The 25,686-nt window shown below is 39.9% G+C and overlaps 2 protein-coding genes across 2 annotated transcripts; both read right to left on the minus strand.

The window, feature by feature from the left end:
* Positions 1-1,791: 1,791 nt before the first annotated feature.
* Positions 1,792-2,745, minus strand: LOC130885905 (putative olfactory receptor 2W6). The gene has a single exon (XM_057787751.1). It carries the CDS (start codon positions 2,743-2,745, stop codon positions 1,792-1,794), a length of 954 nt encoding a protein of 317 aa, XP_057643734.1.
* An 11,230-nt stretch (positions 2,746-13,975) lies between these two features.
* LOC130885909 (olfactory receptor 2B2-like) lies at positions 13,976-14,917 on the minus strand. Its single transcript, XM_057787755.1, has one exon. The coding sequence runs from the start codon at positions 14,915-14,917 to the stop codon at positions 13,976-13,978; it is 942 nt and encodes a 313-aa protein (XP_057643738.1).
* Between the last annotated feature and the right edge of the window lie 10,769 nt (positions 14,918-25,686).

Genomic DNA, 25,686 nt, shown 5'->3' on the forward strand with positions numbered 1-25,686 from the left:
TGATCCCCTCCTACTTCTCCATCCCTCATTTTGACTCCTTCTCATCATCCTGATCTAAAAGTTGTACATACTGCTACCTCTGCTGGGAACACTCTCCTCAATTATCTGCCCATTGCTTCCTCATCTCTGTCGTTCAGAACTTGGCTGGAATGCACTTTCTGATGCCTTGCTCAGCACAAACCTGGTGATCTTTATGACCAAATGCCCATCTTTTGAAAACATTAATTGGTAAGGATGACTCATGAATAGTGAAAGGAAAAACTCATAGAGCATAAGATAAAATGTTTCTTCTATACTTTATTTTGAATGATATTCTACAATGTGCATAAGAGGATAGGGTATTTTTAATTTATACTAATTCATGCTAATTAGTATACTTTGTAAATTCGTCTATAAACTGCTGGACTGTGAGAACATTAATAAGACACAGTGATGTTTTCATCATGAGTTCTCACATTGTTAGTCCCTGTAACCAATTTCAGTGATATTAAATATTTTAGAGAAAAATGTGGTAAAAACGAAAAAAGCCCCATAGGAAATGAATTTATCTGGAATTCCATTAAGGGGCTTACAAAATCAGTGTTTTGATAAAAATATCTATTCTGTCATTTAATATCTTCCTTCCTACATAGTAAGACTTTGTTGTCAATTAAAAAAAAACTTAAGAAGGGTTTAATTTGGTTTATAGTTTATTTAGGTTTATATGCCAACATGGCGGGGAAAACATGGTAGCAATATCATCATGCAGAAGAGTGTGGCTGGGTCTCCTCACCGCCTCATTTGTCTGTAGAACAGAAAGCAGGAAGAGGACAAGGAGGTGGAGTAAGGCTGTAAAATCTCCAGCCCAGACCTTCCTGACTTACTTCCTGTAGTGAAGCTCCACTTCCCACAAGGCCTCACAATTTTACAACACAGTGCTGCCAGCTGGGGACCACACACTGCAGCCTGTGGTGCATACTTAAATAAGTACAATGTGAACTGCTCAAGTTCATCACCACGATAGCAGGGGAGGCTCTGCTGTCGGTAATATAAACACGAATGGATCACTATCCAGAAAATAACCAATACCAACATTACAACACTTCCCACAATTCATCTCATTTCTTCCTTCATACATTCAAAATATTTTCATAACATAAGGGAACTAAACATTTGAAGCAAGCAGATCCCTCTGCCATCTCTTGGTAGTGACAGTCAGATTAAATATTAGCAAGAACTTTCTCCTCTTAATCTTGCTTTACATATTTTCTTCTTTAGTCTCGTTTTAAAGTCAAACACAAATCCTTATGGTCAATTATGTATGTGTGTGATTTAAACTATACAGACTCTGTGAGTCAATTACAGTGTTGGAGATATTAAAGCCACATGGTTGAACTAATTGTTTTGGCTCTTGGGTAGGCATTTGGCACTAGAAAAGCACATTGGAATTTTCTAGAAAATGGTGTTTCTTCTATATTATTTCTAAGATCTTTCCTTTCATATTTGTTAAGGACCTAGTAGGTACAGTCGTTGTAGTTTGTTGTTGTTGTTGTTTAAAGTGGTGATGACATTTCCAGTAGATATTTTGCAGAAATTGATTATTGTTTTATTCAAGTTAGAATCCCTTGGTTATGAACTTGAGAAACTTGAGAAGACCCAATGCTTTTCCATATAGGAGGGGTATCATATTCCCTCAACCCATCTTTTCTCATTAAGTGTCCGTTTTGTCTGTAATTATACGACCATTCTTAGGTCTAATGGTATATAAAGAAGGCGGTTAAAAAGACAAAACCTATACTTGATTATTCCTTGCTATAGGTCTGTGCTCCCCTTCCCTAGCACTTTCTTTACGGCCTCTTTGACGTCTCTGTTTCTCAGAGTATAGATCAGGGGGTTAACACTAGGTGTGACAATGGTGTAGAAAAGAGTGAGGAACTTGCCCTGGTCCTGGGAGTAGGTGTTTGCCGGCTGGAGGTACATGTATATAATGGTGCCGTAGAAGAGAGAGACAACAATTAAGTGGGAGCTGCAGGTGTTGAAGGCTTTCTTTCGTCCCGCAGCTGACTTGATCCTAAGCACTGCCCGGGCGATGTAACCGTAGGAGATAAGAATGAGAAGAAGCGGTGCCAAGATGATAAAAATCGCCAAGGCAAAAGCCAGTGCCTCCAGGGCCGTAGTGTCCACACAGGCCATGCCAATCAGCGCTGGCATCTCACAGAGAAAGTGGTCCACCCGCCTGTGCCCACAGCGGGGCAGCATCAACGTCTGGGGGGCCATTATGAGAGAATTGCCGAAGCCACTCAACCATGCCACAGAAGCCAGCTGCCCGCAGAGGCGAGGGTGCATGATGACGGTGTAGTGCAGGGGCCTGCACACAGCAGCATAACGGTCATACGCCATGACAGCCAGCAGGACACATTCTACCCCTCCCAAGGCTAAGACGAAGTATAGCTGAATAGCACAACCCACGTAGCTGATGGTCTTGTCTGGACCCCAGAGGTTATAGAGCATCTGTGGGATGGAGCCCGTGGTGAAACACATGTCCAGGAACGAGAGGTTGGCCAGAAAGAAATACATGGGTGTGTGCAGCCGGGAATCCAGGGCCGAAAGCAATATGATGGTCATGTTACCAAGTAAAGTCAGCAGATAAAAGGAGAGAACTATGACGAAGAGGATCAGCTCTAGGCGAGGACGGTCAGAGAAGCCCACCAGGATGAAGCCCTCAAAAGAGCTCCTGTTGTTTTTTTCCATCACCTGTGACCACATATTACCTAGGAGGAGAAAGACAAGGGTCGCAGATTGCTGTCTCCAAACACCATGACTGGTGAAGTGGTACAGTGGGACCCGCTTTAGAAATGCCGGGTGTGTGACCTAAAGTTTCAATAGGCACTGATATAGAACGTGATCTGGTCTGAAAAGTATCAAATTTGAATTTATAAAGCTCCAGCTTGTGATTATCTGTCAACATTTCGAATCACAATCTTTCATTAGCGGTCTGGAAAATACTACCTTCCAAAAGGTGACTGTCACCAGGCTTGGTGGCCCTTGCCTGTAACCTTGTACCTCAGAGGCAGATAGGGTGGATCAGGAGTTCAAGGCCAATGAGTTGAAGACCAGAAGGGGTGTAAAAGCCTGTCTCCCAAAAAGGCTGATTCTTGTACAAAGGAATCAGTACTCAAAAATTTCCATCACTTTTGAAAATGGGGAAATAACTAGTTGTCATTGTAGCCTGTGCCCTGTGGGGTATGATAAGGGCCTGTTCCTAGATCAGGGACTTGGACTTCCAGTGAAAAGTCATTCTGAAAACTTCCCCATCACTCCTGAGAAATCTAGAATCCAAGCCAAAACCAGGGTAGAAGTGACCCAGCAAAATGGTAGAAGGAAGCTTATCTTGTCATTATTCACGTCTGTATCTGCTGGTCCCATCCATACTGAGGATTGAAAAATGACCCCAATATCCTATGCCAGATAAGAAAAGAACAAAAAAATGTACATCATTACCTCAGCATTCTCAGCTCTATACCTCTATGACATTGCTATGGCTTACATCACTAAGGTGTGTTTTATCCCTGGAGCTGGGAGTTTTCTCATGTTGGGAAAGCCTTCCCCACAAAGATCAAAAGGACAAGTGAAGTCCCAGAGCCCATCCCAGTGGAATAAATATGGAGCATCCTCTTAGCTTTCTCTTCCTCTTATGCTTTATTCTTACAGCAAGCCCTGCTTCTAGGGAATCTATACTGATTATTTTATCTGTCCCATTTTCACTGCACTAAAAGGTTTTGTATCTTCTATAATGTTTTACATTCTCAGTTTGGGGCAGCAGTTCTATGTCTTAGGGTAAATGTTCTGTGTGATACAATCAGCCACTTTTTTTCATATTTTCCTAAGCAGTTAGTATAAAGCCACAGGACACTGACTTTTATTATCAAATACATCTCTTGAGTAAACCAGAGCACAAAAATATTTCATCCATTAAACATTAACACAATTTGGAAATGAAATGTTTATCAAAATTATTCCAGTAGAGTATGCAATGATTTCTCTAGTTGTGGAGAAATGGGTGGGTGTGATAATATTGATAAGAAATAGTACTTTGATAGCTGGAAGCCAGTGCTTATGATGAGCCAGCAAGGCTTTACAGTTTCCTCTTGTAAAGTGAAAATTTAGAAAATTGCAAATAAACGGAGGTGCAGGGATATCACCAAAATAAAGAGAAAAGTGCTTCAAACTTTGTGATTTAGAGTCTTTATTATTTTCTAATAGCTAAAAGGGAATAGCAGCTAATTTTGAATGGTAGAAGGAGTGTATTTTTTATGTTAGTCTTTATAAATTCCCTTTACATTTTAAACAACTTAAAATATAACAGAAAATAAAAAATGAGTTATAGACCATTTAAAAAATAATGGGACTAATATTACTTAGCTGTTCTGAACTGGGCACTAATGTTAACTATTGGATGTAGTCAAGCTCACTTTATCTTCTCATTCTTGCCAAGAGATCAGTCATGTGATTATTCAACAGAAATGATTAAGCCACTGAGGCCAAGACAACCATCAAATGACCAGTCTTGACTCATATGGCTAGCACACATGATCTCTTTCAGTTTTATCCCATAATCATCCTGTCAGTAAGGACTCAAGCCACAAATTTAGGCAGCACAACGATCATGCTAAATATGCACACAGCAAAACTTGATTCTCTTCTGAGATGAAGCAAAACTTCATCTCAGATATTTTGACTTATTAGATCAAGTTTTATAAAGAGCCTTGATTCTAATTTCAGCAAGGTCAGTAGCTATCTTGGCAAAGACAAGATATAAAATATATATCATATTTTTCAGGAAATGAGAAACGCAACTAAATTTATCTGTTGTGCTAACATTGAGCACTCTGCCCTCAGTACTCTGCAGATTAAGGCTAATGAAGACATGGGTGTCAGGAGAGACTGACTGGGACTAACAATGACTTTATTCTGTGACTACTATTCTTAGAATTTTCCTATGACATTCATGCATGCACATGTTTATTGATTGTACAGCAGAACACAAATCCTGGTTCCTTTCTTTTCTCTTAATCCAACTAGAGATCATTCAAATATGATTACAGTCATCAGTGCTCTATTCTGATTCATTGGCTCAGTAACTCTTTTTTCCCAGCCTTCCCTTGCTTCCTTACATTTCATACTTTAAACAGTGAATGCCTACATCTTTTATTGGTCTAAAATTTTATTTTAAATATGTGTGTGTCTATCCTTACTTGAGCCTAAATGAACGACTTTAAACAGAAACCTGCCCATTCCTTCACAAGGGACACTACATTAACTATTTAACTTTAGTAATACAGTTTGTGATTTTTAGAATGTAAATGTTTTTCCATCGTTTTGAAAAAGAGTACAAACATTTGCCAGTTTTGTGATTTCTGGATCCCTGGCCAGATCATTTAAATTTTACATATTCTAAAAAAATCAAATAATGTTCTCATGTCAGCTGCTATCAATTACCTTGCCAGTACCAGCATGGAGTTTATTGCTTTGATGGTTCAGAGGAGTTGAACTAACAAGTCGTGGAGTAAGAATGACACAGGTGTTTCAGAGTTAGCCCACTGCTCACTCTGTGCATGCAGTGGTCACAAAGCTGTAAGACCCAGTAAGGACATCTTGTGTACTTTTTACAGGTTGTCCATGTTGAAGTTCAATGTCACAGCATCACTCAGCATTCCTTACTGAGAGGTCTCACATGATACAGGATTAGAATCAGTATCTCTATCCTTAGGATAGACATCCTTACAATTTAGTATGTTCCAATGTTTTCTAAGTTCGTTTTGGGAAGAACAACTGCACTAAAGCACTCACAAAACTTTCTCCAGTCTCAACACAGAATGAATTATCTTTAATCACAACTTTTAATATATGATAAAGACTCTGGAAATGAGCATACTGCTCTGACCACAACCTGAGCTTCTCAAACATCAGATAATTTATAGGCCTAGGTCACAGGATCAATAACTTACCAAATTTAATGGCACCCTTGGAAATGCCATGTCCACAGCTCGTTCTCTTTCCTGGGACTTCACTTGGAAGTCAAGTGGAATTACCAAAGTGTGGACCAGGAAAGTAGAAAGGATGACTTTAGAAAGTCTATGAGAAAGCAACTAAATCAAGGGACAATGGGACCTAGTATAGTGGAATCGGCCTGGGTAAAGAAAGAATGTTGGTGAGCACACCATGGTCACTCCACCCATGCTGTAACATGAAGCCCATCTACAGCCTCCCAACCCCATATGAGGGGCCAGAGAAAGGGCAGCTTGGGCTGACAACTAGCATAGGTGGGTGGTGCGTAAAAATCTAAGCACTCACATCTAGCAAGTAAGAACATCTTATGGGTGTCAGAGTTAATCTAGGATTGGTTACTTCCTGCCTCACTCTGTGGGGGATGCCTAACACCCCCAGCCAAATTCCCTTAGCTAATTATTGCTAACAAGAATTGGGAGAGTGTATGGTTTCATAGGGAATACTACTATTTCCAGCACACTCTCTCTCTCTTTGAAATTTGCTCTCTCTCTCTCTCTCTCTCTCTCTCTCTCTCTCTCTCTCTCTCTGTATGTGTATGGTGTGGTGTGGTGTGTATGCATGTGTGTGTGTATGGTGTGGTGTGGTGTCTGTGGTGTGTTTGAGAGAGAGAAAGGGGGAGAAGAAGGGGGAGGGAATGAGAGGGAGAGAGGGAGAGAACCAAGTCTTCCTGGTGGAGTCCATTTTGATCAAGGCTGACAGTTAATAACAAGCATTAGGCACAGGAAGTGACCGCCCCATTTTGGTCTAGAATGTAACCTAGAGTCAAGAAAAGCACAAGGCTACATGGTTGTGTCATTTTCCTCTTGGGGTAATAGCCTATACAGTGTGCTCAGTCGTGCAATTAAAGAAGCACTGTTATTTAATTATCTTCACCAATTTATTTAGTTAATGTTCTATGCAGTTTTAGGAGCCATACTGGCAAATTTAGTTGACTACTTTTTATTTGGAACAGGTCTGTCATAAAGGAGGATGACTTTAAAAGAGAAAATAATTCCATTTGATATTTAAAATTAACACAAAAACATTAAAATAATTTCACTCCCATATTTGTAATTTGACATAAACTGGTTATGACCCGACTGATAACTTCAACTCAGAAAGCAAGTTAATCCATATAGGTTAAAAGCAATACATAGCTGTATCCGCTCACTTTATTGTATGCTAAGGTCAGAAGTAAATAACTTAGGAACGAATGCAAATTGCAAGCATGTATTCTGTACTTAGCTGTCAGTGACTTGTATGGGAGATAAATTTCACATTTCTTCCTGACATTAGTGGATACACAAGAGTGTGTCATGTGTAAGTGTGCATTGTACATAAGATATATCTAAATTGTAATCATCGTTACTAGGAACATATTGACTTCACTGATCATTTCTGGGTACTTTTGTGAAATAGAAATAGACACATATGATAATTACCATGCTAGATACTTTATCTTAAATATAAACATTATTAAAGTAGTGTAATTTGACTTTAGCCCCACTATACTGATGAGGATGGACTATTTTTGACTAGACACAATATTACTATATCTATTTAGAGAGAGTATATACTGTCTTTGTTTTCAGCCAGAACTGAGCACAAAGGTGAGCAATTAAAGTGATTCACAGGAAGTCTGCTTTCAACTTGCTGGCACACGCGAGCCATTTAGATTCAGTCAGTGGCTTGTGCTATTGTCTTACTTTAGCATTTTCTTATGGAAACTGGGAAGAAAAACCTACAGAATTTGATGCTCTCAAGAAGTTTTTGATATAATGAGTCCCTCTGAGAAATGAAGAAAATGAGCTCCACAGGGGCAGAAACAATGGAAGCACAAAAATGTTTAGCCAGAAAAAATTCAAAACAATCTTTGCTTTTATTTTTTTCCATTTCACCATTCTTTTGTTCACACTTAGCCTATAACTCACTCAAAATCCATACGCTTCCAGAGATCCCCATAACATCTTGCACAATAAGAACACTGGGATACAGACACACACTACTGCATCTGGGTTTACATGGGTATTGGGGTCCCTGTATGCCCTGAGTCATCTCTTGCTCCAGCTTCTAACAATTTTCTCTTTATTTTATGGGTTTGAGTCCTTGCTACCCAAGTAAAAAACTCGGGGGTGGCTCCATGCACATGCAACCCTGGTGTTGGAGGGGATGGGGCAGAGAAAGGAGGATCCTCAAGGCTTGCTAGCTGGCCTGTCTACAAAGCTGGTGAACTCCAGCTCTATCAAGAGACCCCGCTTTGAGAAAACAACGAGGAGCCACAACAGAGAAGGAAACTCAATGTCAAATTCTCTGCATGCAAATGAACATACAGAAGCTCACATGCACACCCACAAGTGTGTCTGCATGTACCCGGATGAAAAGTTACAATTATCACTAACAAAGAAATGTAAGATCAGCCCTAATTTCTTACATTGCTTTAAAAAAGTATATACAGTTGGACGGTAATGGCGCATGCCTTTAATCCCAGCACTCAGGAGGCAGAGGCAGGCAGATCTCTGTGAGTTTGAGGCCAACCTGGTCTACAAGAGCTAGTTCCAAGACAGGCTCTAAAAGCTACAGAGAAACCCTGCCTCAAAACCCCAAAAAAGGATATACATACATAATACATATATGTATATATGTATTTGTTGATGTAAAATATGTGCACAGCTATATTTTAAAGGCTGAGATTTTATTTTTCTTTATAGCCAAATAATATTACATGATGTATATGTACTATATTTTTATTATCCATTCATCAGTTGAAGGTAATTCAGTTGTCTCCATTTCCAACCTATTGTGTGTATGGCAGCAACGAACATGGCTGAGCAAATATCTGTGGTATTTGATGTCTAGTCCTTTGAGTATAAGCCAAGGAATAGTATAGCTGGGTCAAATGGGAAATTTATTTTTATTTTAGCTTTTTGAGAATTCTCCATACTGATTTCCATTGTGTCTGCACTGTTTGCTGTCCCACCACCAATGAATGGGGACCTCCTTCCCCCATATTCTCACCAGCATTTGTTGTGAGCTGTTTTCTTGATCTTATCAATTAAGACTAGAGGAAGGTGGCATCTCAATACATTTTAATTTGCATTTTTCTAATTGCTAAGGGTGCTGAACATTTTTATGTTATTTCTTAGCAATTTTAATTCTTCCTTTGAGAATTCTGTTAAAGTTCAAAGTTCATGTTTTGAATGGGTTAGTTGCATTTTTTAAACTGTATTTTGGGTTCCTTATATATTCTGAATCTTCATCTTCTGTCGGAAGTACAACCGGCAAAGATTTTTCTCCCACTTTGTGGGCATAATGGTCACTCAACTGAGTATTTCCTTGACTGTACAGAAGACTCTTTGTCTCTTGAGGTTCCATTTGTCAGTTGTTGGTCTTAATTTCTAGGCTAAGTCAGAAAGTCTTTCCCTACACTTATATCTTGAAGAGTACTGCCTATGTTTTCTTCTAACGTCTTCAGCATTTTAGGTTTCACCGTGGGGTCTTTGATCCATTTGGAGTTGATTTTTGTGCAGGGTGCCAGATATGGATCTAATTTCATTCTTCTATATGTGGACATACACTTTTCCTAATATCATTTGTTGAAAATGCTATATTTTACCCAGTGTATAAAACATATTTGGCATCTTGGTCAAATAGTAGATGACTGTAGCTATGGGTACTGCTGTTTGAGATTTCTGTTTTGTCCCATTAGTCTATAGGTCCACGTTTGTGCTAGTACCATACTGTTTTTAATGCTATGGCTCTGTGATATATCTGGAAATCTAAAATAGTAACCCCCTCCCCACCATTGTCCTTTTGCTCAGCTTTACTTAGGCTATTCTGGATCCAGGTGAATTTTAGGACAGCCTTTTTCCTATTTCTGTAAGAATGAGATGGGGATTTTGATTAGGATTGCATTGAAGCTATAAGAAGCTTTTGATAGAATGGCCATTTCACAATATTATCTCTGCTGTCCATGATATGGGCTGTCTTTCCATTTTCTAGTGTCTTCCTCAATCTCTTTCTTCAGAGAGTTGAAGTTTTCATTGTGAGGTCTTTCATCCACTTGCTTAGTTTACTCCCAGATGGAACTAGAAATTATTATATATTATATTATTATTAATTATTAATATTGAGTGAGGTGGTCCAGACCCAGAAAGACAAGCACATATTCTCTGTCATCTATAGTTTCCAGATGAGAAAGATATGAGTATAGCCTTGAATAACTGTAGAGACAAGGGAAGTAAAAAGGTACCACAGTAGGGGGCAGGGAAGAGAATGAATGCTGGAGAGGGGACAGCAAGACACAAGTGCTATGAAGGGGAAATGGAAAACCCAGGGTCTGGGGATTTAACTGTCGGAAATCTTTACAAGAGAGGGAGACAAGAGGGGAAATTATGCTAAGAATGTATGAAAAAGTCATAAAATTATATTTTTATTTACCTAAAATTGCATACAATACATACAAATGTATGTGTATACAAACACATATATAGATTAAATAAACTTATACCATTAGGGCTGACAATGTTCCCTCCAAGTGCTAAAGCTACCAAAATACCCAGTACATGCACGATAACCCCTTTCCAAGTTGTTGGTTAAGGGAGTCAAGAAGTGCAATACAGAATATTGCTGTTGCCCTTGATTGCTTCTCAGAGACAGAAGGTGAGTCCCTATTGCTGAAGATAATGTGCACTTCAGACCCAGAATTCAGAGGATCTGAGCTGGTTCTGATCTGGAAGCCTCCTCCTTGAGGATGAGTTTTCATAGTGATGAAGGGTGTTATACAAGGTCCCAAGGGAGGAAGTAACCCACAGTCCCACCCAACTCTGAAGCCTATAAAATATAATAATTATTAGCTTGGCAAGATCTCACTGAGGGTATGATAGTGGCAGTTATACCTTGGTGGTAACCAACACCTGTCTGATTGGACTTAATTCTTGCTCCACAGGATGGAAATCAGGCCTGGCACTGCAAACCTAGCCAACAATCCATGGCCTGAAGGTCATGAATCTTAAAAGATAATCTACTACTGCTACTTTACAAACCCGGCATAATTCATAAAAACATTCTGCATGCTTATCCTTATATATAGATAAATGTAGCTCTCACCCCTCATCAAAAGCTTCTCTTTGTAACAGATAGAAACCATTATAGAAAGCCATAATTGTTCAAAATGCAGAGAACAGTTGGTCCTGGGGTATACAGCCCAATGGGTGTATTTATAATACAACTCCTGGACTTAAGGCTCAGGAACACTGATGAAGAGGTGGTGGAAAGTACATAAGCCAGACTACCAGGGTATCTGATGTAAGACTGTGACACCTAGAAGACACAGGGCTGCCTCACCCATGCTAGCACAACAATATATCTGCCCGAACGAGGACAATACCAATAGACATACTAAAGTGGAATGGTGAAGGCTCAGAGGCCCTCCCTCTAAACAAAGAACAACAGGCAAATGAGCAATGCTGAAGGGGAAGAATTAATTTTCCCCAAGGGTCAGCTCCCTAATTGGTTATCCATTATTAAGTAAGTGGTCAGTTATATCTATCTATATATCTCAATGAAGGAAAAATTGGCTTATCAATTTAAGAGAGGATGGGGTGAGGGACATGGGACAAGCCAAAAGAAGAGAAAAGAAGGTGAGAAAGGATGTAAATATATTTTAGTTTCTAAAAAGAGATAAAATCAGGCTGAGTGGTGGTGGTGGTGTACATCTTTAATCCCAGAACTCAGTAGGCAGAGGCAGGTGGATCTCTATGAGTTCGAGGCCAGCCTGGTCTACAAGAGCTAGTTCTAGGACAGGCTCCAAAGCTACAGTGAAACCCTGTCTCATAAAAACAATAAATAAATAAAATCTTTAAAACATAGGTTCTAAATTTAGAACAACTATGATATAACATCATTGAGCATTTCTAAATATGTAAAAATGTATAGAAAAAATTTTAAAAATTAATAAAAATAGATAATAGAGCTAAACAGACATTTCACAAAAGAAGACATAAAATAGCAAATATATTTCATTTAAAGTCATTGATCATCAGGGAAATGCAAATCAAAGCCACAGTGAGCAAAGACTGGGTATTATCAAAAAAGGTAAGACTGCTGAGGTGTTGTAGGAAGCCTCTAGTTAGTTCCCAGCTGCCCAGGCCTGAAATAATCACACAGAAACTATATTATTTCCCATTAGCCCTAGCTTCTTATTGGCTAACTCTTAAACATTAATTTAACCTATCTCCATTAATCTGTGTATCGCCATGTAGCAGTGGCTTTCCAGCAAAGTTTTAGCATGTCTATCTCTGGCAGGAGCTTCATAGCTTCTCTAAACTCTGCTGTCCTTCTCCCAGCATTCAGTTTAGCTTACCCCACCTAGCTCTGGTCTACCCTATCAGGCTAAGCCAGTTTCTTTTTTCATTAATGGTAATCACAGCATACAGAAGGAAATCCCACATCAGTGAAGGTGTAGGAAAAAATAAAAACTGTTACAGAACAAAGTTTAAGTAAGCAAAACATTATAGAAAACAGTTTAAAGGTCAATGAAGAATGAAAAGGGAGCTACCATATGACCCGGAAATTTAGCCACTGGATATTCAACAGAGAGTATAGCCATTTGTATTCACTTGCCCACTGTAATACTACTTACAATACAGGAGATAAAAAGCAGCAGGATGTCCATCAGTGATGGCTGTTAAAGAAAATGCAGCAACACTCAGGAGACAGAGGTAGGAGGATCTCTGTGAGTTTGAAACCAGCCTAGTCTACCCAGCACATTCAAGAACAACCAGGGCTACACAGACAAACCCTGTCTCTACTGAGAGAGAGAAAGAGAGAGAGAGAGAGAGAGAGAGAGAGAGAGAGAGAGAGAGAGAGAGGAAAGAGAAAGAAAGAAAATGTGGCATAATCTATTTCAGTATACACAATGGAGTGCTACTTGAATGTGAATGGAATAAAAGCCTTCTTGCAATGGTTAGAACTGGAGAGCGTTATGCTGAGTGAAATGGCCCAGACACCTATGATAGGCAATGCACCACTCCACTTGTGGAATACAAAACACTGGCCTTAAGAAATAAAGAGTAGAACATTGGTTACCAAACACGGTAGTGACCAATAGAAGCTAAGCTACAGTTAGACAAGAGTAAGATGTTTTAGGGTGCTGTTGCACAGTAGGGAGACTGAAGACAATGATTTCATACTGTATACTACAAAAAGCTGAGAAAGGAACTTGAATGTTTTCATAGCACACATTTGGGATAGGTTCAGTCTAATTTATGCATCACTCATAAACATCACATGTTATCACATTAATATAAAAACTGTATGTACTTGTGCATTGACTGATATAAGTTTACTTTATAAAGTGTGTTTCTTCTGATTAGCATTTTTGCAGATGGAAAAGAATAAGACTTTAAGAAAAGTAGAAGCTATAAAAGTAAAAGAATTGAAGATCTGATGAAAATGAAATTATTACTGTATTTTTAATATAGTGTTGTTTCTTAAGCAGTGTGGAATTTTGCTCTGTCTGAAACTATGTACTTCTGATTAGGGAGAAGAAGCCACAGACAGTTTTACAGACTTATGCTAGATCTACAACTGTCTGAAAAATACTAGAGTTCTAATTTTTTGCAGGTAGATGAGAATATTCATGTGTACTAAAATATTATTAATATGGAAAAGATCCAAAAGCATCTATTTTAGCCCCAGAGATGGCTAAGAATCTTCACTAAGAAGAAAAATGGTGTAAGGTTTGAAAATGTGAAGCTTGTAAGGCTAGCAGACTTAGAGGAACTTAAAAGGTCACTTCCCAGGACTTGGGAATCAAATATATCTAGGCAGCAGAACACTAATATGGGTTTCTGTCAACAGGATTTTATTAATAGTTCAAAAGACAAAAGAGCAGTATAATTTATCAGGCTTTGAAACCTTATATCAATAGGCCTATCATCTGTATTCCTTATTTTGTGACCAAGAAGACCCTGGCCACCAACCTCTTAAATGCTCCCTTTACCTCTTTGTTCCTAAGTGTGTAGATGAGGGGATTCAGCATGGGTGTGATGATCCCATAAAAGAGAGACACCATTTTCCCTCTGTCCTTGGAGGCAGGGGACGGTGGCTGCAGATACATGTAGATGGCAGTACCGTAGAACAGAACCACCACAATTAGGTGGGAGCCACATGTCCCAAATGCCTTCCGCCGACCTTCAGCTGACCTGATCCTCAACACTGCTTGGACAATAAAGGCATACGATATGAGGATGAGAGTCACAGGTATTAAAAGGAAGACAACACTTATGAAAAATTGTTCAGCTTCAATAGTTGTAGTATCCGCACAGGACAACTTGAGCAGGGCAGGAATCTCACAGAGGAAGTGATCCACTTTCTTGTGACCACACCGTGGCATCTGAAGGGTCCACGTGGACTGCAATAATGAGTTGCTGAAGCCACTGATCCAACATGCAGCTGCCAACTGCAGGCAGCGCCTTTGGTGCATGATGACGGAGTAATGGAGAGGCCGACAGATGGCTACAAACCTGTCGAAGGACATGACGCCCAGAAGAAAGCATTCAGTGCAACCCAAGGCCAGGAAAATGAAAAGCTGGATCACACAGCCTCCATAGCTGATCACCTTCCGAGAGCTGCAGATGTTGACGAGCATCTGGGGGACCGTGCTCGTGGTGTAGCACAGGTCCAGCAGGGACAGGTTCGTGAGGAAAAAGTACATGGGGGTGTGGAGTTTGGAATCTAGGCGGGACACCAGAATTATCGTCATATTCCCAAAGATGGTCAGGATATAGGACACCAGAAACACCACAAAGAGTGGCAGCTCCAGCCATGGCCGATCTGAGAACCCTAAGAGGATGAACTCCCCTGAGATGCTCTCATTCGCCAGAGTCATGGTAAAGGTGCAGTCTCCGGGTCCCTGGAACACAAAGGGTTAGTAAGCCGGTGAACGTGTTTATTGACTGCATCAATTAGATATGAAGTGACGATGCCAGAGAGTTTCCTGCATTTCCAAACTGATCCTGTTAGTGTGGAAATCGTGTTGATAAAAGGTTAAGCGTCTGTCAAACCTTCCACAGGTGTTCATGGATTCCTAACAGTTTTTAACACAGTGATTTCGAGTTTGCAGCACTGAGTCCATTTCTATAGACACAGAGCTTCTCCTCTGTGTTTGCTTGTCCTGTGGACGGTTGTTCTGGGGTCTTTCTACCTGGGCATGTGCTGTTGGGGGGACTGAGAACTTGCTCCTCTTATTTGAATTCACTTATTTTCCCCCAAAGTCAGTGAGAGTGTCTGGTTGCAGGCATTTGTTAGAATTATGTAAACCTCATTTCTCCACGATTCCTGCCCTTCCTTCAAATAAGTGCAGACATTAATTATGGCATCTACCCCGTAAGTTTTCAGACACAGCGTCAGGACACTCATCCTCCAATGCTGTGTCACAGAGTCCACACGGTGCTCTTAGCGGCTGTGACATGAGGCTGGCGGGCCTGGCTCATCTGCCCTTCTGGAACTAGTTTCACTGCGTCTTGTGCTCTGATCTTAGGTCCTCATCTGTAAGGTGAGGACACAGATGCATTTTCTGGCCTGTTGAGAGTCACAGGTGTGCCCACTCAGCCTAACTCTGGGAGGAAACAGGAGTGAGCTCAAAGCATCCACACTGACAGAGGGACGGAAGTGCTCAAAAGAGTCACTTGGAGCTTCTACAGTGTTCCCTTCCAAATGGGTCAGCGTGCAATACGTTATGTTACAATCCTCACAGTCAGCTTCAACCCCAGGGGCCAAAAAAGCATATCCTAAGTATGAATGTTATCTTTTGAGTAAACTGTTGGCAGTGCCCGTTCCATAGGAGCTCAGGTGCTGGCCATAGGTGTCAGAGAATTGGATACTTTGGGTGGAGGTGAGTGAGAATCCTATCTTGGAAGTAGTGATATAGCGACTCCAACATCTAAAGAGAATGTATCCCAAAGAAATCTCCATAAAAAACTAAGCTTTCAAATTTACTTTTTCAATATGAGGATGTATTTTTACAATTTAATCCATAGTCATTATAATGTTAGCAATGGGTATTGGTTCCCCACTTGTTGTAACACATTTAATTCCCCTCATCATTTAGGTGTTCATAAATATAAGATATGAAATAGTGTTTCAGTGTATTTTTGAGTGCACGTGTTTGTGTGCATGCTGGTTTGTGCGAGTTTGCACACACCCAAACTACAACACATATATGAAGGTCAGAGGGCACCTTGGTTGCGGCAGAATTTCTCTCCTGTTGTTCATGTTACATATGACAAGCTAGCTGATGTGATCCTCCTCTCTGTCTCTTGTCTTGCTAGAAATGCTGGGGTTCTGAACAGAACCCTGTGCACCCTGTGCTCAGTCTAATGTGGTTTCTGTGGTTTTGAATTCAGGTCCTCAAACCTCTGTGATTTATTTATCTGTGTATTTATCTGCTGAGTCATTTTCTCAGTACCTCAAAATAGTTTTTCATTTTTTTTTGAGGTGTGGTCTCATGTACCCCAGACTCTTCTCAGACTTGCTCACATATCACAAGATGACACCCTGTTATTTGATGTTTTCCCAAAGTATCTCATATCCTTATGAGAGGGTCTTTCAAATATTTTTTCTGAATTGTGTAGATAAACCATAGGAGTCTCCCCCCCCCACACACACCCAGCTAATAAGGAAAGGTTTTACTTAAAATTTACCCTTTAAAAAAGCTGAGCCCTGAAGGCAGAAGCCTGGGTTTATAGTCTCCTCTAGCTTAGCTTGCTTCCTGAGATACCAGGTCTGCTTCAGCAGCCAACAGAAGGGAAAGCTGACCTGCTCTGAAGGCTGTGGTCCCCACCGAGATCACAAATGTCTCCTAATGCTCAAATTCCAATGTGAGTCTCTTTAGTAATTTCTTATATGTTCTACTTACCTCTAATTTAAGCATGAGAGACTGAAATATTTGTTTTTACTTCCAAAATGTCTGGCATTATAACAGAAATAATTTAAAAGGCACAAACACAATGGCGCTTCTGTCTGCTACACAGTCATCTTCATGTTCAGGTGAATCACACTGAAGTTCTTTCTGGGAGACCCGAGGTCTCCAGTCAGAGTGAAGTGGATGGAGAGCAAGATGCACCGTTGATGCCCAGAGAGTGTGGTACTGGAGTCATATCCATTACACTTCAGTGAGCCAATCACTATTTTTTTAATGAGATATTTTCTGATCGGTTTTACAAAAATGAGGAAAAATGCATTTCCAGCCAAATACTGGTTTTGGCCTCTGGTAAAAATCCCAACATAGATGCTTCCTTTATAGGAATCACCAGGGGCTCAGCAAACCCCTGGTCCAATGGGAGACAGGAGGAGAGCTGTGAAGGGTTGGCTCTCTTTCATGGCCATGCGGTTCAGGAGAAACCACTCTCCAGGGACCAAATCCTTAACTTTGTAACATGACAGCAGCGATGATGGGAACAACAACAGCAACAAAATCTTAACAACTAAAAACCAAATGTTGTTCCCAACAGGGATTTATTGACACTTGTAAACTATGATTCAATGACTTCTCAAAAGTCATTCTTTTACTGTTGTTATTTTTTTTTTAATTTTCGTTTTTGGTTTTGTTTTTTGAGTCAGAGTCTGTTTCATATACCCCAGGTCATCCTAAAGCTCAAGATCCTCCTGCCTCAGGGCTCCAAGTGTTGAGATTACAGGGGTGTGTCAACACATGGACGTGGATTTACAGGTGTGCCCCCACATGGAATACAGTCCTATCCTAAGATCTATCAGAAAGAAAATTCATTTCATGTTCCCATCTCTAACCATGTTGTTATACCTTTGATTTGCACACCAGGGAAGAGACCATTATTTAACTGATCTTTTCAAATTCCTTATTAATTTTTTATGATATATTTCACATAAGAAAAATTTTGAAGATATATGTTTATATTCAGTATTCCAGAATATTTTATGGGTTCATGGTTAATTCTCTCTCAATTAAGTTACTATTAGCAGAGGATTATATGTAGCCCATTAAATAAATATGTTTAAAATTTATGTGCAATATATTATTTAATTCAACCAGAATATATTTGTAGTTTCATTTTATGATGTGAAGGTTCACTTCAATTTATTTTTAGACAGATATATTTAGAAGAAATGCTTGTAATTTTAAAAATGAAAAATCTAAACTTTTAACAAATTTGAAGAAAAACATTCAATAAACTACCAAATTTTTTTAAATGAAAAACTGATATAGAGTAGCCAGGTTTGAGAAGAGGATGCCTATATGATCAATGTATAACTACAGATCCAGCTATCAAAGAGTCTATATTATTGAAATGATAAAACTCTATATTCTCATCAGTTTTTTTAAAGGAGACCTGAGTGTCATAGGATTTCTAAAGAGACATAAGATATCAATTCCTTTCATTTATTTTCTTATTTTTTCTTGTTTTTGAGAATTTCACACAATGGATTTTGATTATATTTGCCCTCTCCCTAAATCCTCCACACCCATCTCCCTTTCCCAATGCACTCAACTGTATTCTCTCACCTTATTTAAACCCATCAAGTCCAGTTTGCACTGCCCATATGCTATTCCTGGATGTGTGGCCAACTCTCAAGGGGCTGCACCCTTACAGAGCACTGACTCTCCTCTTCCAGAGGCTATCAATTGGCAGCAGATCTTAGCTAGAGATGGGACTTAGTTCCTGCCTCCTCCCCTGGTGGGAATTTTGCCTGGCCTCACTCTGAACCACCAAGCATGCTGAACCACCATGAATTCAATGTAGAACTGTTTAGCTGGATACAGAAAACACGATTTCTTTTGGTTCTTAAACTATTTCAACCTCTCTTCTGCAATGATCCCAGAGCCTTGAGCAGATAAAGTGTGATACAGAAGTCCCATTTAGGGCTGATCATTTTGCCACCTCTTATTATTGTACCTTGGCCAGTTGTGAGTCTCCATTTACTTTAAAAAAGCAGCCCTTTTAATGAGGCTGGAGAAATGCACCACTGTATGGGGACAATGATAAATCATTAGGAGTTTATTTCATGTTATGCTCATTTAACAGAGTAAAGAAGTTTCTCCCCTAGAAACTAGGACTTGTCTAGTCACAAGTTCTTGATCCTAATAACAGGGACAAATACGAGTTTCTACTGGTGGAGAAAAGGATTTATTTCAGATTACACTTACAGTAGGTCCCAATCTATCACCAAGAGAAATCAGGGCAGGAACCCAAGGCAGGAGCCTGGCGGTAGGAACTGAAGCAGAGACCATGGAGGAGTGCTGCTTACTGGCTTGCTCTCAGCCTGCTTTCTCATATAACACTGGCTCTTCTGACCAAGGATAGTGCCATTAAGAGTGGACTGGCCCCTCTGCGTCAAACATCAATCACGATAATATCTCACAGACTTGTCCAAGGCCAATCTTATCTGAGAAATTTCTCAACTGAGTTTTCTCTTTCACAGTGACTCTAGATTTACATCAAGTTTACAATAAAATCTAACCAGGGCACTATCTCCCCAACCCCTGAATGAAACCCTAAGAGGTGGCATTTATGATTGCCCACCCGTGTGTATCCCAAATGTGTGACAGGCTTTGTTTTGGGCAAATCCTATTCTTTATGTCTTTGAAAAACATCTATTTATTTAAACTTATCTGTTTAACCTTGAAAACATACCTGACTATAACTTTGATTGTTATAGGTGACTAACTACTAATCCACATTTCTTTTTTTTAACTTTGAATTTTCTTTTTCTTCTTTTTTATTGACTTTTATTGAGCTCTACATTTTTCTCTGCTCCCATCCCTGCCTTTTCCTTCCCCTTTAACCCTCTCCCATGGTCCACATGCTTCCAATTTACTCAGGAGATCTTGTCTTTTTCTACTTCCCATGTAGATTAGATCCAATAATGTTTCTTGTAGGATCCTCATTGTTTTCTAGGTTCTCTGGGATTGTGATTTGTAGGCTGGTTTTCTTTGCTTTATGTTTAAAAATCATTAATGAGTGAGTACATATGTTATTTGTCTTTCTGGGTCTGGGTTACCTCACTCAAAATGATGTTTCCTAGCTCCATCCATTTGCTGAAAATTTCAAGATGTTAACTTTTTCTGCTGTGTAGTACTCAATTGTGTAAATGTTCACATTTCCCTTATCCATTCTTCGGTTGAGGGGCATTTAGGTTGTTTCCAGGTTCTGGCTATGACAAACAATGCTGCTATGAACATAGTTGAGCACATGTCCTTGTGGTACAACTGAGCATCCTTTGGATATATACCCAAAAGTAGTATTGCTCCGTCTTGAGGAAGGTTGTTTCCTAATTTTGAGAAATCACCATGCTGATATCCAAAGAGGCTGTACCAGTTTGCACTCCCACCAGCAATGCAGAAGTGTTCCCTTTTCCCCACAACCTCTCCAGCATAATTTGTCATCAGTGCTTTTGATCTTAGCCATTCTTACAGGTGTAAGACGTAATCCACATTTCTTTTCTTTTTTTTTTTTTTTTTTGCAGCAGAGAGTTTAATGACCCTGACAACTTATAATTAGTTATTTTATAGACCTTTCCTTGGGAACTTTCTTTTTGATAATAGAGAAATGGACGCATAAAACAAGCACCTAATAATAATGTTGTTGTTGTGATACATGTGAAAAAAGAAGGCCACTACATATCTGAGTCATAGTTTTCTTCTATTTTGATCCCTTGCTTCATTATATACAAGAAATAAAAGTTTTAGGAGTTCTTGTTGCACTAGGGCCTAACAGGGGCTAGTTTGTTCTCATCTTTCATTTTTTGTACCCAACACATTTTTATGCATATATATATATGGTTTTTCGAGACAGGGTTTCTCTGTAGCTTTGGTGCCTGTCCTGGAACTAGCTCTTGTAGACCAGGCTGGGCTCGAACTCACAGAGATCCACATGCCTCTGCCTCCCGAGGGCTGGGATTAAAGGCGTGTGCCATCACCGCCCGGCAATCTTTATTTTTTAAAACGTAAATAAAACATCACTAAACCTTGTGTCTTCCATTTCTTGCTCCTCCACCTTTTAAGTCCAATTCTCCAGACATGCCATCTCAGAATCATACCCATGTAGCAGTTCTATTACCAAAGTATATCAGATTTTACCAAGTCTTAATAGAACTATTGAATATTCTAACATTGTATATTCACTACATATGTTGCCATTCTTTCCTTCTGCTTTGACATAGTTAACATGACATATGATGCTTGATTTTCGTTCCTAGAATTACATATGTATGTGATGAAAAATTCCATTGGGCCTTTTCAGGTTTTACTTGGTTCTAGTGGCTGTTATTTCTTGAATTTTTCTCCCACACTTCTGTTGCTGCGTCCCTTGCTTTCCTTTAAACCCACATACACCGTATTCAGTTTTTACTGTGAATGGCATGATTTCCATATATCCTTCTATATTACACAGTCTTTCAGATATAATAGCCTTTGTTCCTAAATTCAAACAGCCCTACTTAATCTTTATATTTCCGTAATTATACATTACATTTTTAAATGTGCTGCATAAGCAAAATACCTCCAAATAAGAGTAGAAACAAATACAGAATAAAAAATTAACTTCAAATTTGTACCAATATACCAAAGTCTGTACCAATGTAAAATATCTGAGGTTAATAGTTGTCTATTACTATATCCCCACCAAATGTTGACAAACATCCATAACCCAGCAAGTGACCAAAACCCACCCAGTCCATCATTCTCTGGGTGTTGTGTTCTCTCATCTGCTTCCTGTGTCTATGAATGACAGCATCTTTATGAGACCTTGAGATAATTGAGATAATGGTCAAGTCCTGGAAAACCTAGTTTTAACACTTATTGTCCAAACTCAGAACTGTTCTCATACAGAGGGATCAGCAGATACGCTACCTGTCTTGTAGATTTTCTTGGATTATTTCTTTATGCCTATAGCAAAGATCTTCAGTTGATCTCTCCCCCCACCCCCATCAAATCTGATCTCTATTAACCTTTAAGGAATCCACAGACTTTTTTGTTTGTTTGTTTCCTCTGGAAACAAAAGCATAACCTCTTCCCCAAGGCAATACATATTCTGACTTCCATTTTAAAGTTAAGGTATGACTAAATTATCTAGGTTGGTTTAATTTATCAGTCCCTTCTACAATTCGATGTCTCTAGTTCATTTGCTCATCATCATTCAAAACTTCAAAACCACCACGACACCATGCAGGATCCAGACTCCCTGTGTATTTCCCATCTTTATGTGAATTATCTTTTTTTCTGTTATTATACTCTCTCTTTAAAGACTTTACTATTATTTATAAGCTATTATTTTTCTATGGCTGTCTATAGCAATTTGTTCTTTCTTTTTATCATTTCTTTTCTTTTTTTTATTAAGAATTAAAATCTTTTCTCATTTTACATAGCTATCCCCATTCCCACTCCCTCCCCTTCTCCCACTCCCTCCACCTTCACCCCACCCCACCTCCCTATCCACTCCTCAGAAAAGGTAACACTTTCCATGGGGAGTCAACAAAGTCTGACACTTCACTTTGAGGCAAGACCAAGGCCCTCCCCTTATATCTAGACTAAGAAAGTTATCCCTCAAGAAAGAATGTGCTCCTAGATGCCAGTTCAAGCACTGGGATAAATCCTAGTCCAGTGGACCTACAGACTGTCCAAGCCTCATAACTGTCTCCCACATTCAGTAGGCCTAATTTGGTCCTATGCAGGTTTGCTCACCATCAGTCCAGAGTCAGTGAGCATTCACTAACTCAGGTCAGCTGTTTCTGTGGGCATCGCCATCGTGATCTTGACCCATTTCCTAATATTATCACTCCTTTATCTTTTGGGCTGTCTCAGGTTGCTTGGTCCTTGCTTCTCTGTAGATCTCCGTATATCTGCTTCTATCAGTTGCTGGTTGAAGGTTCTATGATGACAATTGAGGTAGTAGTCATTAATCTGATTACAGGAGAAGCCAGTTTAGGCATTCTCTCTACTGTTGCTTAGAGTCTTAGCTGGGCCACCCTTGAGGATTCCTGAGAATTTCCCTAGTGCTATGTTTCTCGATAGCCCTTTAATGGCTCCCTCAATCAAGATATCTCTTTCCTTTCTCTCCCTCACTATCCTCCCCACTTCTTGAGCATCCATTCTCTCATATTCTCCTCCACCCTCCCATTCTTGCCTTCTCCTTCCCTTCTATCCTCCGTTCTTCATCCCCTCCCCAATTTTCGCAGGAGGTCTTGTCTATTTCTCTTCCAGGGGGATCCATGTATATCTCTCTTAGCGTTCTCCTTGTTACCTAGCTTCTCTGTGGTTGTGGACTATGGGCTGATTATCATTTGTTTTATGCCTTACAACCACTTATGATTGAATACATACCATGTTTGTCTATCTGGGTCTGAGTTACATCACTTGGGATGTTTTTTTATAGTTCCATCCATTGCATGCAAATTTCAAGATGTCATTGTTTTTATCACTGAGTAGTACTCCATTGTGTAAATGTACCACATTTTCTTTATCCATTCTTCAGTTGAGGGGCATCTAGGTTGTTTCCAGGTTCTGATTATACAAACAATGCTGCTATGAACACAGCTTCATATGGAAAAGCAAAAAACTCAGGATAGCCAAAACAATCCTATACAATAAAGGAACTTCCAGAGGCATCACTATCCCTGATGTCAAACTCTATTGTAGAGCTACAGTAATGAAAATAGTTTAATATTGTCATAAAAACAGACAGATGGACCAATGGAATTGAATAGAAGACCATGATATTGATCCACACACCTATGAACACCTGATTTTTGAGAAAGAAGCTAAAAGCTCCTGTTATTTGAATTCATTTAAGTTTCTTCCCAAAGTCAGTGAGAATGTCTGGTTGTAGGCAGCTATATAGGCGACAGCCTATAGAATGGGAAAAGATCTTCACTAACCCCACATCAGACAGAGAACTGATCTTCAAAATATACAAAGAACTCAAGAAATTAGACAGCAAATTACCAAATAATTCAATCAAAAATGGGGTACTGATCTAAACAGAGAATTCTCACAAGAAAAAAATTGCAAATGGCTCAATATCCTTAGCCATAAGGGAACTACAAATCAAAATGACTCTGAGATACCATCTTACACCAGTCAGAATGACTAACATCAGAACACCAATGATAGCCTATGCTAGAGAGGATGTGGAGTAAGAGGAACGAACACTTATCCATTGCTGGTGGGAGTGCAAACTTGTCCGGCGACTTTGGAAATCAGTATGGCAATTTCTCAGAAAATTGAGAATCATTCTACCTCAGGACCCAGCAGTACCACTCTTGGGCATATACCCAAAGGATGCATACTCATACCCTAAGGACATTTGCTCAAAATGTGTTCATTTTTTTCTTTCTTAAACATACACACATTTTTTAACACACTGTAACTTGTTCAGAGGTTGTGTTTTGTTTTCACCTGGATCTGTCTTTAGTTTCACCTGGATCTAGCCTTTTCTGATTGCTGAGCCAAACTGCTAGCTACTTACTTATGGTTCTGGTGACTGGCTCTGGCCCCTCCTCTGGTCCAGACAGCCAGCTTTAAGACCATGGATTCAGTAGGGAGATGCTTTTAACCTAATCCTATTTAAGCATTTAACTTGGAGCTACATTCAACTACCCAGGCTCTAGGAGGTAGGTTCCCAGCACTGTGGAATTTCACTCTAGGTCTCATAACTGTGCACTTCTGATTAAGGAGCAGAAACCACAGACAGTTTTATAGAATTACTCTAAATTTACAACTGTCAGAAAAAAATAGATTTTTGCATGTAGATGAAAATATTCATGTGTATTGAAATGTATTATTTCTGGAGAAAATGTCCACAAACATAGTTTAGACCATGAGATGTTTAAGAAATGGTGCCAAGCATAAAAATGGTATTAAGTCTGAAAATGTGAAGCTTGTAGGTGTAGTTGTTTGAGAGGATCATAAAAAGTTACCTCCCATGTCGTAGAGGTCCTCCTGCAGCTGTGAATCTGCAGACTGGAACGCTTCACATGATCTAGCAGTTCCGGGATGAGGTGGATGTTGGGGTGGGCTAACTATAGCCCTGGTTCTGGCCTGAGTGGTAGCTAGATTGCTCAATCTACTGGTTTTCCCTCATGACCACTAAAGTGAGCTCTGCCCTGTTGGAGCAGGCAGCAAGGTTCAGGGCCAGTACTCGTGCGTGTTCTCATGCCTTCAGGGCCGGCTCACCCACAACCACACCCACACCCATGCCACCAAGGGCAGTTCTTCTGTTTTGCCCAGGCGAGGTTTGGGACCCACTCTTCCAACTGCTGCAGTTGGTAAGGAGCAGCACCAGCTCTCCTGCTCTCATGTCCCAGAGGCCAAAATTCTGTTAAGAGGTGGGAGGGCCTCACTGATGTCACCACATGGTAGATGGGGGGCAGGGATGTCAGCTCTCCTGCTCTCACACCTTCAGGGCAGCCTCACCTGCATCCCCCACCACAGGTCAGTTCTAGTGTGCAGCCCAAGCAAAATTCAGGGCCCTCTAGCCTATGTGCTGCTGCCAGTGAGGGCCAGGAGCAGGACTCCCAAGGCAACAACACGATATCCTAAAGTAGTTCCAGTGAGGGCCCTGTATTGAAGGTGTAATAAAAGCCAGAGGCCTCAAATCAGATGTATGGGCTAAACGGTATACCGTG

The sequence above is a fragment of the Chionomys nivalis genome, chromosome 13 (assembly GCF_950005125.1).
Source record: "Chionomys nivalis chromosome 13, mChiNiv1.1, whole genome shotgun sequence".
NCBI lineage: Eukaryota > Metazoa > Chordata > Mammalia > Rodentia > Cricetidae > Chionomys > Chionomys nivalis.